The sequence below is a fragment of the Hakea prostrata genome, chromosome 1 (genome assembly GCF_041222555.1).
Source record: "Hakea prostrata isolate BN-2017 chromosome 1, UWA_Hpros_2, whole genome shotgun sequence".
NCBI lineage: Eukaryota > Viridiplantae > Streptophyta > Magnoliopsida > Proteales > Proteaceae > Hakea > Hakea prostrata.
In genome coordinates, this window is record NC_142600.1 from 3,128,905 (window position 1) to 3,145,994 (window position 17,090).

At 38.3% G+C, this 17,090-nt stretch overlaps 1 protein-coding gene across 1 annotated transcript; it reads left to right on the forward strand.

Moving 5' to 3' along the window:
- The first annotated feature begins 2,825 nt into the window (after window positions 1-2,825).
- LOC149026675 (O-fucosyltransferase family protein) lies at window positions 2,826-14,655 on the forward strand. The gene is made up of 12 exons (XM_089155283.1): window positions 2,826-3,162; window positions 3,564-3,662; window positions 3,951-4,050; window positions 4,165-4,232; window positions 7,052-7,140; window positions 7,221-7,401; window positions 7,503-7,631; window positions 7,740-7,873; window positions 7,975-8,188; window positions 12,650-12,834; window positions 13,026-13,121; window positions 13,612-14,655. Exons 1-12 carry the CDS (start codon window positions 2,956-2,958, stop codon window positions 13,769-13,771), a joined length of 1,662 nt encoding a protein of 553 aa, XP_089011409.1. The 5' UTR covers window positions 2,826-2,955; the 3' UTR covers window positions 13,772-14,655.
- The last annotated feature ends 2,435 nt before the right edge of the window (window positions 14,656-17,090 follow it).

Here is a 17,090-nt window from a genome sequence, read left to right on the forward strand (position 1 = left end):
GTATCACTTTTATGACCAATTTGCCCTTTATTTTTTTTTTTAATTTGAATTTTTACATAATTTAAAAACTTGAGGAATCAAATCGAAGAATAATTTAAAAACTTGAGGATCCAGATCAAAGAAATCATCCCTTTTTTTTAAAATTTCTTCAATAGTAGTCGTGCTACAGGATTCAAACGCATTTTCAGTGGAAATTCCAAGCTTCAAATGCATCTTCCTGTATGAACTTGAAAAAACAGCATATTCCCCATTTGAGTTCTAACTGAGCAAATCTGAAAGCAAACTAATTAGAAAAAGGAAAGAGAAACCAAAAAGAACTTCCTATTTTTTACCGTTTGAAGATTTTCTAACGCTCTTTTGTAATCAATGGACAATTATTTGAGCAGGTTAATGGCTTCTGGGGTTTATGTGTTGTGTTGGCTAATACTTTATGCCATTGTCGATTAGTTGTTCTTTGTTGAACGACTCCAAAAGCTTCTTGGGCAATTTGCTATGGAACCTTTTGCGATTTCACCATCCATGGAGAGGAAGAGAATCAGAGATGTAGAATAAGGGAAAACCATGAATTTTTCTAACCAATCACGATTGCAAACGTCGGCCACTAGGAAATATCAAGAATTTTTAGGGTTTACAAACTTCGGCCCCTACACCGAGGGAAAGATCAAGATTTTTACACAGAGGGAAAGATCAAGATTTTTAGGGTTTACAATTTGTTGTGTACTTTCCCGTAACGTAAACATTACGCGATGGTACGAGAGGGAAAGATCAAGATTTTTTAGGGTTTATAGTGTGTACTTTCCTGTAATAAACATTAGCGATGGTAGGACCAGAAAAAAAGAATAAAATAAACATGGAGATTATGTATGTAAAAAATTTTAATTAAAAAAAGGGCAAATTGGTCATAAAATGATAATCTGTCCTTAAATTGACTTTTTCTATAGTACAAGGGAGGCAGATGCAAAGTCTCAGTTATTTTGGACTAAAAATGACATAGAGCAAACCTCAGTGGTCCAGATGAAAATTACCGACAAAAGTGCACACTTATTTAATGATTTAAGATTTCTTCTATTCGAAGTTCTCATCTTTTTCGGGTGGTGTGGGTTTCCGTTCCCCAACCTATCTCCTATCCATGTGAGAGTATTCCTCTTTACATCTCTTTACATGTGTATAAAAGAGAGAATAAAATAAGTAATTATGAGCATCAAGTCTGCTTATATTATAAAGCTAAACTCCATGAAAGAATTAAAAGATTCTCACTTCACCATAATTTAAGAAAGTCATGAAGATGCTTTAGGGCTACCTTGGTTGCTCCCAAATTATATTAGATTGAGTTGGTTAGGGTGTATTTAATGGTCAGTCATGACTTGACTTAAGATATCCATTTATAGTTGGGGAAATGTGCTATACTAAATTCAACTACAAATGTTCAACTACCCCTAAACTCCTAGAGTCCAAACTTTGAGATCTCTTAAGTTTAATTATGATATATCAATTGTAAATGCATTCGAAACTTCTTTAATACTTAATTACAAAAACATTAACACCTATTAAATTTATTTTTGTCTAATAAGTCATAGCCAACTCCAAAACATTAAGGGATTGTTTGGTTACATGAATCTAGAGATTTCATGAATACAAGATTTATATCTGTTTGGTTGTGAAAATTTTTAGATTCATCATTTTACATTAAAAACGTGAATCTGTAGATTTATGGGTATGGAGTGAAATCCAAAGATTTCATCTCTACTATAAAAACACTAAATATTTGCGTATTCACAAAAATCACAAATGAATCAAGAGATTTCATTCCACATATTCGGTTAGCCAAACAATTAATTTTATAAATTGTGGTTCCATAAGTTTGAAATCTCTAGATATTTGAAATCTCCATACTCATGTAACCAAACAGGCCCAAACAATCTCATGCTAAATTTAAAACATAATTCAATTATATAATTTTAAGAGTAATCATGTAATTTTATTTAAAAACATTTTTTTAGGTATTTTAAGGGTTCATGCAGTTATAGAATTCAAATTGAAGGACTATAAGAGTTAGGGATAGACCTACGATAACCTTAAGAAAAGTGGTGAGAAAAAACATGCATAGCTTATACTTTGTATCTAGTAGGACTTCAAACATAATTGATTGGAAAATTAGAATTCATATACTGACCTCATTTAATTGGAGCAAAATTTATTATTGTTGTTGTATGTAAATATATAATTTTTTGTAACCCATATAATTAGATTATTAACATGTATCTTATTTCAAATGTGGCAATAATTCAATTATGTATGATTTTTTCTCTCCATATGGGTGGATGAACCAAATTCAAAAAAACGGTAGCTGTAAACCTTATGCGTATTGGAGATTTACCATTCCAGAATTGCTCAATTGATAAAATCAACACCCTTAAATCTTAATAAAGAAGTCGGTAGCTTTATTCGCTCAGTAATAAGTTAATAACCCGAACCCTATTATAAAAAAAATCGTTTATTCGAAAAAGAAATTATTATTATTATTATTTTGTAAATAAGGTATCAGGACTCGGAGATCATAAATACTAGAAACCGTGACGGCGACGGTTTGTCGGAAATCGGAGCGATAGGGATTGACTCTTCTAAGTTCCATCCCACACTTCACGCCCTGTTTGGCGTCATACGCATGGAAGGTCTCTCTCTCTTCTATTTATTGGGGAAAAAGTAAATCTATTTATCATCCATTTTATATATATATTATTTATTTATTTATTATTATTTTTTAAAAATTTTTATTAAGTGTATAAAGATCATCACGATCTCACTCGTTGTAGTTGAGGACAAAAAAGCGTAGTGGAAACGAGGAAATCCAAGTGTGAAGCAGAGACGGTAGAGAAGCGAGTAAAAGCAGAGTTGTAGCCAACAAGAAGAGACACGAGTGGGAGAGGGAGGCATTACTTCCTTCTTTTGCTCTAAATGATTTGTTGTGCACAATCTTTTTCATACGTTTTAGAGATAAAAACTCGGATTGAGATGCAGAAGCACAGGTATAGAACTTGGGTTCTGTTGCGAACGGTGTTAACGTTTTCAGTGTGTGTCATAGCTCTGGTGGCTCTGCTCTCTATTCACGTTGTTCCTTTCTCCAATGACCCGAGGCTCTCCGAATCTTACAAGCTCCCAACGGTAATCCACTCGAATCTTGCCGTTTCGCCCTCTTCTGGGAGTTCTTTTGTATTTCAGTTGATTTCACAGTAGAGTAGTCATCAGTTGCAGATTTGGGTTTTGGTTAGGGTTTATTCTCTTGGGGTTGCCTCTTTGGTTTTAGGATCTATATTCATCGTTTCTTAGATTATTTTATCCTCAAAACGATTTTTGTGAAACTGTTGTCCTCAGTATTCACAGGTATCCACATTCTTTTTCCTTTTTCTTGTTTCGGTAGCATCCATTAAAGTTGCGATTTGCGAGAAGGGAATGGTTTTCGTATCTTGTTTGGCAATATCATAATGATGCTTCTTAAAGAAAAAGTAGGACTGTACTAATTGTCACATGTGTTCATGCTCATTTAGAAACTTTCGTTATTGCAGCAACATGAAATTGGACATCAGATGCGGCTCAATGAGCTAACATGGTTGCAAGAGCTACCTCCGCCCCAATTTTTCAAATCGCCCCCGCCGTTGCCTAAGGTTTTTGTTTTTTCTTTGTAAATCTTTTGAGATGACTCATATTGTGGATAATGAGTATTGGTTTCTGCTTCTCTTCGTTTTCTTTCCTTCTCCCCCCCCCCCCCCCCCAACCTTTAATTTTAGGGGTGATGTCGAAGAAAAAGCTTAAAAATTTTGTTTGATTTTATGTTTCATGCTTGCCAGCAATAATCTGATGTCCAATGGATCAAAATGCCTTAGACCTAGATGTGTTTTTTGATACAAAGTAGTCATACATCTTTCATGGTTTCACTCCTTTAGACTTGACAGTTGAATGGTGCAAGGGGGATTTTGGATTCTCGGAAGTTGTGGAAGCAACCACGTAATCGTGATTTTGTTCCTTGTGTTGAGCCTAGTTCAATTTATTCATGTAAGAGAATTCTGTTTTGGATTAATATGATTGGATAGGAATCACTACGTTAATTTCATTTTCTGCCATTGTTTATCAACTTATATATCTAGTAAATTCTCTCCTGCGGTTCAGCTCTTCCAGAGTCTCGGGGTTACCTGCTTGTCCATACCAATGGTGGTCTTAACCAGATGCGGGCTGGGGTCAGTATGATTATTCCTCTTTCTGGATCTAATTATGAACTTATGTATCTATATGACATATGCATCCATATGATTATCATGCATGATTCTATAACAATCTGCAGATGTGTACTGTATCAGCAGAATCTGCATGTTATTTCCTGCTTTGAATGCTTGTGCTTAATCAGTTTGATTCTCTTATGGGAAAATAGAAGGCAGTTAACCCCAATGTCTATTATTCTGGTTTTATTGTTATGAAGGAATTCTGCATGTCTAGGTTTTACGTTTTTATTAGGTAAGGAAATTGTGCATGCCTTATTCATTAAATAGTTTGTTTCTAAATTGTGTAGCATCACTACCATGTAAATTATTTGTATTAAGGAACCTCTAGTTGTGGATGAGTGGTACAGAACTCAGATTACATCATTTCCCAAAGTGGCTGTCATCACCAAGATCTGTAGAACTTCTGTGAAGGATTGCTAATCAGTCCAGCATATTTATAGCCAGAATGGATGGCTGGTGGACTGTTCTGGCTTGGTGCTCAATGGTCTGACTAGCTGGTCCAGTTCTTCAAATGGTCTGGAATAAATAGCATAGAAGATCTGATGTATCTAAAATAGAATTCAGCGCTACTCATATGATCTTAATCTGATCCAACTCTATTTTAGAGGTTTAGGATTTTGAAAGGGGAAGTGGGGCTTTAGGGTTTCTAGGCTTAAGTTGGAATTGGGACTGGAACTTGGTTCAAGTGTAAAGTGCTCTTGGGGAAGGGTTTGATATAGCTTGGATCAATTCTGATCTCAATCCCTAAATTTTGAGGCGATTAAGAAGAACTAGGGATGGTTGGTCGAAGGGGTCTGGATGGGGGGAGGGATTTGGGCTGGGAGATCGTGTACTAGTACTGTATGGAGATCGGAATTTGGATTTCCTTACCTAGTCCCTTGTTGTAGTCCATCAAGAGTAGCATCTTGTAGGGATGGTCTTCAATGTTTATTTTCATTATCTGCCTGGATTGGATATTACCTGCCAAACTCCAGTCAACAACTTGGATTTTACATACCAAGGAGCCTGCAACCAGGATATTACTCACCAAGCCTCATCAGAAGAGAGAGAGATTGGTAGAAGCAGTTTCTTTGCTTAGAAATTTGATAACTCAAAATTTTTATTCATCCTATCGTGGGTGTTTTTTATTTATTTTTGGGTTGGGGGTTGGGAGTTGGCTGGAATTGTGGGTTTTTTTTTTTTTTTTTGGTTTGGTTGGGGGGGGGGGGGGGGGGTTTGGGAGTTGGCTGGTCCAATTCTTGAGAAGAATTGTACACTAAATTTCATAACTTTAAGCGTACTCAAAACTAATGTAAAACAGAACAGAGACACGCTCATCCGTGGAGATGTAACCTTTAGTCCTAATTACGAACTAACTAAAATATAAAAGCTGATAAGTTTTAGAGGGATGTCAGGATTGTATTCATTTTTGGTCAATGAAAGCTTTCTCTTTGCTTCCTATCATGGTATGCTCTTCCCATTGTGTTTGTCTTTGTGCTCTAACCGGTTGGTAGCTTATGTAGACAAGGATAACTTCATACCATTTGAACCAAAGAGCAAAGGAAAAACATCAAAACAATTAATTTGGAGGTTGACCATGAGCCTAGTGAGGTCAATGATGATAGTGATGGGTGACTGTAAGTATCACTATGTTATCCGCCTCTGTTAGCTTTGTAGAAGGGTTTCTAGTGAAGACGACAAAACTTGGAGCTGTAGCAGTATTTTTCAGACTAGTGACTAGGGTGTGATGTAATGATGAGATCTGTAATTTGGTGATTGAACCACACAATTACTCCAATGGTGCTTGATGCGGAAACAGAGCCTTGGGCCAACCCAAACCAGCGGGGGTTTTGCACCAAAAGCCAGGTCCAGATTGAGTTGAATTTATTTTATTTGAAAAATAATATTTGTGCTTATATTGTTCTATTTATTTTTGAAGTTAGATTAGTAGGGAATTGGTTTTTAATTTTTTAGTTTCCTTATCTCAGTTAGTGTCCTAGTCAAAGAGTTTGTCTTAAATTAGGAGTCTTTCAATTTCTATATATGTGATGTAATCCCCATCGTTAGACAGAGGGAGGAAAATATCAATTTATTATATGTATGTGAGAGCCTGTGTGGCTGGTATGTGCTTGTGTATCATCCCCCCCCCCCCCCTCTTTCTTTTTCGCATCTCTTCGTATGGGCTATCCCCTTCCCCTTTCTTCCTCTTCTATTTCTCCTTCTGTGAAAGCCCACCATAGGAAGCCATCTCAGGTTTGTACAGGAAAACAATAGGGTAAAGAAATGAATTGTGGTTTAAAGACATTTAATTACAGTTTCATAGAGTTTTCCACCATGAGTAGGAGTAGAAGGAATCTGCTGTTAAAATCTAGATATGTTTGAGGAAGTGGTTTTTCCTTGCTTGCATAAAGCTTTTCTTTTCCAACACTTGGTTTCCCATCAATGTCTAGTCCTGCACCTACTAAAATTTCCCATCAATGTCTAGTCCTACACCTACTAAAACAGCTAAGTTGGAACTAATATGGTGCTAACTTTAATAGTTGTCTTATTTATTTAATTTAATTTTTAGTTTTATTTATTTATTATTTTTTTTTTTGAGGGGGGGGGGGGGGAGTCTGCAAAGAGCTTGCTGGGACAAATTTGGATAGATTCAGGTTAATTTAAGAATAGCTACAATAATATAAATGGGACAAGAGGACTGCTCAATAAGACCTTCAAGCATATAGCTACATATTGTCTGATATGCAATTGTTTAAAGTCCTCCACTGGCGCTGAAAAGAATCTTTTCTTGAATGCAGATATGTGACATGGTAGCTGTGGCCCGTATCATAAATGCTACTTTAGTCATTCCAGAACTCGATAAGCGTTCATTTTGGCAAGATTCTAGGTATACATACTTTTCCTGTACATATTTGCTGTATGCAGATATGAGACTTTTGATGCTTAAAATGTTCACTTCAATTGCAGCAACTTCTCTGATGTCTTTGATGAAGATCATTTTATAAGTGCTTTGGCTAATGATATTAAAGTTATTAAGAAACTTCCAAAGGAACTGGCAAATGCTACCCGGGCAGTGAAGCATTTCAGGAGTTGGTCTGGATTAGATTACTACCAAGATGAGATAGCTAGCATGTGGGAAGAATACCAGGTTTGTCTTGCTGCATTTAAAAAAAAAGAAGTGCAAGATCCATTTACTTGATGCGATTCATAAACCTAACTCATAGATCTAATTGAATCCATTTTGAATAGGTCATTCGAGCTGCTAAATCTGATTCTCGCCTAGCAAATAATAACCTGCCTCCTGATATTCAGAAGCTGCGTTGCCGTGCGTGTTATGAGGCTCTTCGCTTTGCCCCTCGAATAGAGACAATGGGAAAAGTGAATAAGCAAACTCACGTGCTTTCTTTATTTCTATGTTGGTTCTGACTTTGCTCCAACAATTACAATAACATGATTTGTGGGTTACCCCTTGTGGTTGACTTGCAGTTGTTGGTGGAACGCATGAGGTCGTACGGTCCTTATATTGCATTACATTTACGTTATGAGAAGGACATGCTAGCCTTCAGTGGATGCACTCATGGTCTTTCCCCATCTGAAGCAGATGAACTAACTCAAATCAGGCAGGAGAAAACTTTTCATTGCCTCTATGGAGTATTTCTTGGAGAAATATGTATTCTTTAGCTGTGCTGATCTTTAGCCTGTTCTTTTTGTCGTCCTGTAGAGAGACCACTGCCTATTGGAAGGTAAAGGAGATTGATTCTGAGGAACAGAGGGCCAAGGGCTACTGTCCTTTAACTCCAAAAGAGGTTGGGATGTTCCTTTCTGCTCTTGGATACCCATCAAGTACACCGATTTACATTGCTGCAGGAGAAATATACGGTGGTGATTCTCGGATGGTTGATCTACAATCCCGCTATCCACTATTAATGAGCAAGGTATGGATTGACCAATCCTTGTGTTGCTCTGTGCTTAGAATGTGTGATGCTTCAATTTCTATGTGGTTCTCATTTTTCCATGTCATGGTTGGTTGTAAAGGATCAGGGGTTTGGGTGTGAAGGATGTGCATCCTATGGTATCATGGGGGCACTAGTCCAACATTCATGTTGGGAGCTCCCCAGGGTTTAAAATCCACAGACATATTTGTGCTTGTGGATAGAATAAGGTTCTAAAAAAATAGACACAAATTACAATACAAAAAGTTTGTTTTACATGGTCATGGAGAGTGATCTTGGAGGGAGGCCTTGGTGCAATAGTATTCTCTCCATGAAGCAGGGTACAGCTGTTACGATATGATCATCCCACAGATAGTGGCAGGCCCTCTTGCACTGGTTGCACCTTTACGGAAAGTAATCTTACATTAATGCTATTGCACTGCCCATCTCAACTTTATTGGTTACTTTGTATTGAAAATTTCCCTGTTCATTATCAATGATGTTGGAAGCCCGATCTGGATAGATATAGGACCATGTGAATTGGTCATCTGTTGAACATAATGATCAAACTCGATTATAAGGTCAACTATGTATGAGATCTATTTTTTGACCACCCAAGTGTTGATAAAAATTGCCTTATGTCAGTGATGCTTTTAGGCTGAAAATTCACTACCTGCATGGAGGGCGGTGTCATACAATTTTGAGAGCCAAGTGATCTGTTATGTGGCAGATTAATGAAGCTCCAAGGATTTGTGTAGAAGTTCTTCGTTTGCTGTGTTATTTATAATAATAAAAAAACATATATATGAAGACGACAAACAAGAAGAGCAACTAAAAGAATTGAACTGCCATTAGATAAGTGATAGACACTGAAAGAAATGTGTATGCTAAATATAGGACTAAATTATGGTTAACTTAGACATAGCTAACTCAAAACAGTGAATCAGATTACCAGTAATAACCTCCACAGCATGGTGCATGCAAGGACTGAAATTAAGCTTTAGGGTTCTGCTGGAACTCTGGCTTTACTCCCAAGAACAAAGGCTGTAATAGGTATTGAATGTAGGCCTTGATAGGCTGAACCAAGTTTCTAAACTTGGGTTGTTACAGATGTGTCAGAATGCAAGTATCTAACAGGTCTTGAAATGAAAAGGTACGAAAGTGTGTGCAAAACTTAAACCAGCCAATAGAATGGTACCAAATCTAGTTGAGCATCAGCTTGCATGGAAGAGATGCACCACTGAATGTTTCACTTAATTCTGATGGTTGATTGGGAGGTATCCAAGCTACACAAAATTAGAAGGTTACACTTTACAGGCCAAACCAGCCATAAGTTCAGACTTATGGAGGTCCTGATGCAGGGCTTCTGCTCCCAAACTCTGCAATTTCTGGTGGAGAAATAAGAAGTTATGTTGGTTATTTTTTTAGCTGCTGCTTGGCCTATGGCACGAGGACGTGCCAGTTCCATTTCTTATCCTGGCTGCACCTGAATGTTTTTAACTGTTGGATTAGAAAAGGGCACCTCGTGCATCCATGGGAGATGTTATGGCCGTGAACAGAGGTTCCCCAGTTGTTAAGTTGGCAGAAAACTGAGTTTTGAACCGAATCCACAGGGTATTTGCAGTCTCTGTTTTGTTGAATCAATAGCAGCAGCAAACTCTTAACGCTAATCTTGAATGTTTTGGGGGAATGACAGGAGCCTTCTGATGGTCTTCACAGTGGGCAGCAGTCTCAAGGGCTGTTCAAAAGGGGACTGATTGAATGGAAGAGAAGAAGAGAATAAGAACAGTGGAAGTTAAATGGATAATGGGATTAGGTTCACGCAGACTGGTTCCTAATTTTTGTCAAATGCAGCTTCATTCGACTATTAGCATTGTAGGGAGGCTTGTAAAAGCCTTTACAATGAATTGAAGGCTATGGCTCCTCAACTTACAAAGAGAACGGACACTTGACATGAAAATAGAAACTAAATAAATGCTGCAGCTGGATTCTTCTTCGTATGGACTCCAATTGATATTAGTCATTGGACTAGTCATATGGTCCTCACCAACAATTCTGCCAGCACTTGAACTCAAAGTTTGTTAGAAGTTGACATCATCACCAGCAACTTCAGACAGGTTGGTTTGGTTCACTGATGGCTAAGTGAACCAGCCCTCTTATTGTGCAAGCCTATGCACATAAGAAGGATTTGGGCTTTGAAAAAGATGTCCAACTTTGACTAATCATGTAACAATCAATGATTTTTGGAAGAGAGAGGAACTAGAGGAGGATTAATGTTCTAATCCACGCAACACTAGGTTTCAGAAAACCCACAAGAAGCCAAATTTGTAGACAAGGAAAATATCCAATTCAGCTGCCGGGGGGGGGGGGTCAGGAATGCTATTCTATTCAAATACTATTCTGAGTTCTGATATAGGAGAAAATACACCATAGTGACTCTTAGAGATGGCATTTTCTGACAGACAACACTTAGAGATGAATGAAAAGCTGCTTGAAGGCCTTGATAAACTAGATGAATCGTCCATTAAAACTTCTACCATCTGATGATGGAGTGGGAAGAGGGCCCCAGCCCATGCAGAAGTAGGAGCCAAACCAGGGGCAAATTGGTTATTTTCCACCCATGGTTCGAGTTATATTAGTATGGGCAGTCCGGATTTAATTTTGGAATTTAATTCTATTTCTTTTATTATTTTTGGAGTCCAAATTGGAAAGTAATTTAGTTGTTTGTTTATTGGTTGTTGAGTTGGTTAGGATATGAATTCCTTATGTTAAAAGTGGTTTCAAGTTGGTTTTATTTGTAGTTAGAGTCCTATTATGGTAAGTACTAGTTAACTTAAGGGTCCAGTTGGATCCCTATTAAAGTCTATTGGGGTTTTGGAGGCTATAAATAGCCTAATCATTTGATGTAAGAGTCAGTCTTGGTAATTGAATGAAATGAAATTGAGTTTTGGCTTAAGAAAAGTCGTTGGAGCCTCTAGGGTGAGCTGTGGGTGGGTTCTGTGCACTTGCTCTTTAATTTCGCCATCTTCTTCTCCATGCTTTCAACTGCAAGTTCCAGCAAGCTCTCTCGGTTACAAGTTAAGAAGTCCCCTAATGTCTCCCCCTGCAGTTTCAGCCCAGCCCACCCTTCTCTAACCACTGTGGCCTTCCCCGTTGTCTTCTTCTTCCCTGCGTCACAGCATACCTCTTTCCCGTCTTACCTTTAACCCCAGCCCCTTAGACCCTCATCACCCTCCCCTAGCATCGCCCTAAGCCTTAGAGTCCATTTCTATACGCAATTGCCCACTCAGCCCTAGTTACACAATTTTGTGGAAAACTTCTGCAGCTCATCTTCTACAATAGAGTTCTGCAGAATTTTTCAAAACCCTAGATTAACCTAATTCAGACCCAAATCCCAAGTCCAGCCATCATTTGCACCTTAGAACTACCTCAAAACCCTCGGTTCAGTCACTCCCCTTTACTGGACTATCCTGGGGTAACTCTTAAGTCTAGGGAATTTATTTAAGAAACCCTAATCCTAGACCCGGGTAACATTATGGAGATGGGAGATAATGAAGAGTTCTGATTGAATAAGGAAGTTTGAGATCATGAGTACCCAAGATTCAAAGCGACCTGGTTTGAAGGTGTGATTGGTATAAACAGCATTATTAATCCACAAACGCTGAGGAATCAACTAGATAATGGATGGAAAATGCAGAATTTGATACCAGAATTGGTATAATTAAGAAATACTGACCTGTTTAGCAACTTGAAGGATTACAGAAGATCACCATCAAAGGCCTAGGCTGTAATTTCCTCAGCAAAATTTTGATTCACCACAGAGCTTTCACAAGCGGACATTTGATTAAACCAGAGTGTATGCTTTAGAGCTTGCATGGTGACATTTTTTACGAAAAGACTGAAGTGTGCTTTTGATGGAAAATAAATGCAACCATCTGAAACATCCTTCCACCAAGCTGGAAGTGGTTTTCTACAAGAATAAACTTTTTTGTTAACTAATGAGATATAATAAGTGTCCCATATGATCAAAAACTTCGGCCAGATTAGCATTAGGAGTGTTAACTTGATGGATGGAGCAGCTAAGTGTCCCATATGATCAAAAACTTCATCCAGATTAGCATTTGGAGTTTTAATCATACAATATTACGCAATTCTCAGTTCCTTACAGATAACGAACTTGCAATAACTTAATGGATGGAGCAGCTCATACTGAATCCGTGATTTTGGGTGGAACCATGTGTTTTTGAATAACCTAATGATCCTGATGACACCTCCTTCCATCCCATGTTCAGTTTCATGCAATTTGAACAAGCCACTCAGTGATAACACTATTTATGGTTTTGCAGTTTCAGACATTACTTTGTTGATTGGTCACTTGGTTGATGGAACAATATAATTTTGAAAACTTTGAATTTTCTTTTTCATTTGCATGGTTTTTCATGCCCAGTAAACATTTTTTGCCAGGAAAAGTTAGCGTCTGTCAATGAGCTTGAACCTTTTATGCATCACGCATCGCAAATGGCTTCTCTCGACTACATAGTTGCAGTGGAGAGTGATGTCTTTATTCCTTCATACTCTGGGAATATGGCACGGGCAGTTGAAGGCCACCGTCGTTTTTTGGGACACCGGAAAACATATTCTCCTGACAGGCGAGATATTTTGGATTTTTTATTTAGGGATTGAACAGTATTTCTCTTGTATGCATTTCAATATCTTCTTCAAGGGGTCTATAAAAAAAAAAGTTCCCTAGCCTTCTAATGAAGGAAAGCGCCACCTCATGGTGCTTCCCCTGCCCCCCCTCTTTTTTGAACCTGCTTACTAACCTCATCTTCCTTCGCAGGAAGGCACTTGTTCATTTGTTTGATAAAGTGGAACGGGGATCACTGAAACAAGGCAGAATCCTCTCTGAGAAAATAGTTGAAATCCACAAAAGAAGGTATTGTGTTGGAAGAATACTCTGTATTGGTAGTTATGCTGTCTTGGAATATGATAATGTGTATCTTAGTCTAATCTGTATTATGCTTTGTTGTCCATGGGGCCTGCTGACGAGGCTTCTTTGGCAATGGTTTGCTTGGTCAATGAACCTTGTGTTCTTCAATTGTGCCCTTTTTTCCTCAGGAAAATTACCCTAGAGTGCATCCCATTCTTTTATGGCCTATTGGAATGGATACTTATCATATCTTGTGGATACCAGCATGGAGATCCAAGAGTAATTTTCCCCCCTGGTCGATGAATCTTGTGTTCCTTAACTCCCCTAGCTTCCCAGTAGAATGTCCACCGAAGTGCATTTCATTCTTTTTTGGCCCACTGAAATGGATACGCCCTAATTGGTGGGTGTCAAGAGTAGAGAACAAGTTTTTTTTTCTTTTCTTCCAGCATATTATTTGATATTATGTTCCCTTTTCAATGTCTTGACAATTGCACAGACAAGGATCCCCGAGGAAAAGGAAAGGCCCCATTCCAGGAACCAAGGGGAAAGAAAGGTTTCGATCAGAAGAAGCATTTTATGTGAATCCACTACCCGATTGTTTATGTCAAAAGGAACAAACTAGCAGTAATACTACATTTATCCACCGCTTAGATTAGAAATATGCACTGAATTACTCTATAAGTGCATGCATATCAGTTCCCTATTAAGTCAAAAGCCCTTGGAGCTGGTTCTGCCATAACACTGCGACAGCGTGATGTGTATATCCCCAGAGGCTAGTTTGCTGAGGGAAGTGCAAGTGTACATGAAGATGGTGGGTGCGCATGGAGAGGAAGCTACTCAAGACGATGCCTGGAAATACTGTATTGTACTTTACTTGTGTAGTCTTCGAGTGTATTTAGTTAGGGAAACAAAAAAATGAAGAGGGAAATTTACTTGGTATAGCATGGCCGTTGGACGTAACGACTGCCGTTTCTTGTATCTATTCAATTAGTAGTTAAACTGACCAATAAAAAGGAGAAGCAAAGAGCATCTGTTGCATTCTTGTTTACTCTTCTGATGTTGATTCTTTCTTCGGTGGATTTTGTTATTTACAAGGTGGTGAATTGGTATGTTCTAACTTTTTTTCCGATCGTCTATCGTCATATTGCCAAATATTCCTTTTGATTTCCTTATCTAACCCATGTTTTAAAGAATGGAAATCAGATTGGTTGAATTGGTGAAACTCATCATGATTCCAGCCAATCTGGTGCTGCTTATCGATCGGTGGTTCACTTCCTGTATAGGGTTTCAATATTCAGATGGGTTGGTTGAATTGTTGAACCAAATCCTGATTCAGGCCAATGTAGAGCGGTCTATTAATGTTGGGTTTGTAGGGTTTAGACCGATTCCAACCCGCTAGATCCCCATTTTGAGTTTACCTTGAGCGCTGGGTGGAAGTACAAATTCATGTGAATGGCCACGTACCTTAGAAGTCCTGAACAATTTCGCGAATAACCTTTCCAAATGATTGTTTATTTATCGAGTGAGATGTGGGCTCTTCTGGTATTTGCGGATTTCTCTGGATTAAATAATATAACAAGCAGTGAAGAAGAAGGCCAAACCAAAGAAAAAAGAAAAGATTTAAAAAAAGAGGAGACACAAATTAGGAAGAATTTTGAGAAGATTTTTTTATTTTATTTTTTGTTGGTTTGAGTTGGTGGGGCGGGGGGGGGGGTGTTGGGGTTGAAAATGCATTTAGTCAAAAAGAAGACCGATACCGGCTAGAAAAAGTCCTCCCTAAGCTAGGCAAGCGGAGTTTTGCCACACTCCCATGGTTTTCTCCGATAGAACCTCTTAAGCTAGGTTATATCATATATGACTAATCCGTGTTCGATCCGGGTCGCACACCTGGCTGTGGTGGGTGAGTCTCCCAGAGGAAATTTTTTGCATCCACAAGGTTAAGGTGACCAAGCTGCTTACCACTTGGACCAACTAGGTACATGATAAAGTGTACATGAAAAAAAAGAAATAGATAGCTGTTTAATATCAAAGAAAAGATTTTGAGAAGAAGTTCACTAGTATATACTGGCAAGGTTTAGCCCCTGGGAGGTACATATATATTTGGGGCTCCGCTATGGATTCTTCGATGTTTTGGGTGAGTGACCCCAGACCTTCCTCAAAAAACCCAAAAAAAAAGAATTTTCATATTTTTTTTTGGTAAACAGCAAATTTATTCAACGGGCAGAGAGCGGGGAAGAACAAAGGTCCACCAACCACAATGTAGAAGACGACAATTATTGGCTAAGAGATCTGCAATTACATTAGATCTCATAAGAATAAAGACAGGGATATAATGTATGAAGTTATCCATTAAGTAATGAATATCTAGGATCAAGGGCTCCACTACCATTGGGGGTCGGATCTCACCATCAAGATACCTGATTAGTTACTTACAGTCAGATTCAATAAGAATTGACTCATATCTACTTGCAAGAGCCTCCAATAATCATGCTCTAAAAGTAATAATTTCTCCTTCTTCAGCAGAATTGTAATGTCCAGGTATCGATGAAGCACCCAAAAGTTTGCCTTCAGCATCTTGGATAATAATGCCCGCCCCACCTTCCTTGGTTCTCTCAACTCATGATGCATCGGTATTGACCTTCACAAAACCAAATGGAGGTGCCAAAGCTGCCGAACTGTTCCTTCACATTCAACCCCCAAGTCTGAAGTTGGATTGGCTAGTTTTTTATTGTCCCAAAACTCTTGCATAGAATAGACCACTTTCTCAACTACTTCTTGTGGCGTCCAACTCCTATCACCCATGATTCGATCATTCCTAGCTTTCCATAACTACCATATATAAAGGAACAAATACTTTTCATAATTTATGCATCCTTCTTATCTAATTTGCTGAATTCCTTCCATATAGAGATCCATTCCTGTAGAGTTTTACATTAATCTTCTGAGATTTTCCAAGAAAGGAAAGACCCAAACCATACACTCCTTGCAAACGAACAATGTAGTAGTACATGGGAGGTTGTTTCCTCTTCCAAATCGCATTCTCCACATAATGCATCTACCCCGATCTTCTTTGAAAGTAGGTTGGATGTTGTTGCTAGACATTCATTACAAGCTCTCCATAGAAAATTTCTGATTTTTTGCCATGTTTTGCAATTCCAAATCTATTGCCAATGTTTCTTCCTCAACTCATCCCAACTATGAGTTCTAGATGTAAAAGGTGTCTTCCTTTCCTCTTCCTCTTGATTTTGTACTAGTACTATATATGCATTTTTCACTGAGAACATTCCATCTTTACTGCAGCCCGAAACTAGTGCATCTTCATTAGGGAACAAGGCCAACTTAATGTTTAAGATTGCATTAGCCTCATTTGGAGAGAACCATCTAATGATTTCTATATTGTTCCATGTTATTGACTGTTGATCTATTAAGTTTACCACAGTTGAAATACTACATTCATCATGCTTTGTAGTATGGACTTTGAAATCCTTGATTGTAGGAATCCAAGGATCTTTCCAAACATCTATATGGTCTCCCATACCAATTTTCCAAATAAGCCCTCTTTTGAGTACTTCTCTACTTTCAATGATACTTCTCCATGCCCATGATGGATTGTTGCCCAAATTTGCTTCCAAAAAAGTTGTTTTTGGGAAATAGATCTTCTTAAGGAATTGTGCCCAACATGCATCCGGTTGAGAGAGAAGTCTCCACGCTACCTTACTTAGTAGAGTTTTGTTGTGCATTAGAGGGTCTTTAAAACCCACTCCCCTCTTGGCCTTTTCTTTGCACAATCTTTTCCAAGACTTCCAATGGATTTTTGCTCTGTCTTTTGTCCCTCCCCAAAAGAATCTTGCCACCCGAGCTTTGACCTTGTTGTGAATGGAATTTGGGATCTTAAAGTGAGAGGTGGCATAGATAGAGGATGGTAGAGCCACAGCTTTTAAAAGTACTTCCCGGCTTGGTTGATTTCGTAGTTTG

Bases quoted from the DNA above. Each gene is read 5' to 3' on its own strand.
- LOC149026675 (XM_089155283.1), top strand. From the start codon at position 2,956: ATGATTTGTTGTGCACAATCTTTTTCATACGTTTTAGAGATAAAAACT. The intron at 3,663-3,950 runs GTTTTTGTTTTT...TAGACTTGACAG, and splicing joins CGCCCCCGCCGTTGCCTAAG to TTGAATGGTGCAAGGGGGAT. The intron at 8,189-12,649 runs GTATGGATTGAC...ATTTTTTGCCAG, and splicing joins ATCCACTATTAATGAGCAAG to GAAAAGTTAGCGTCTGTCAA.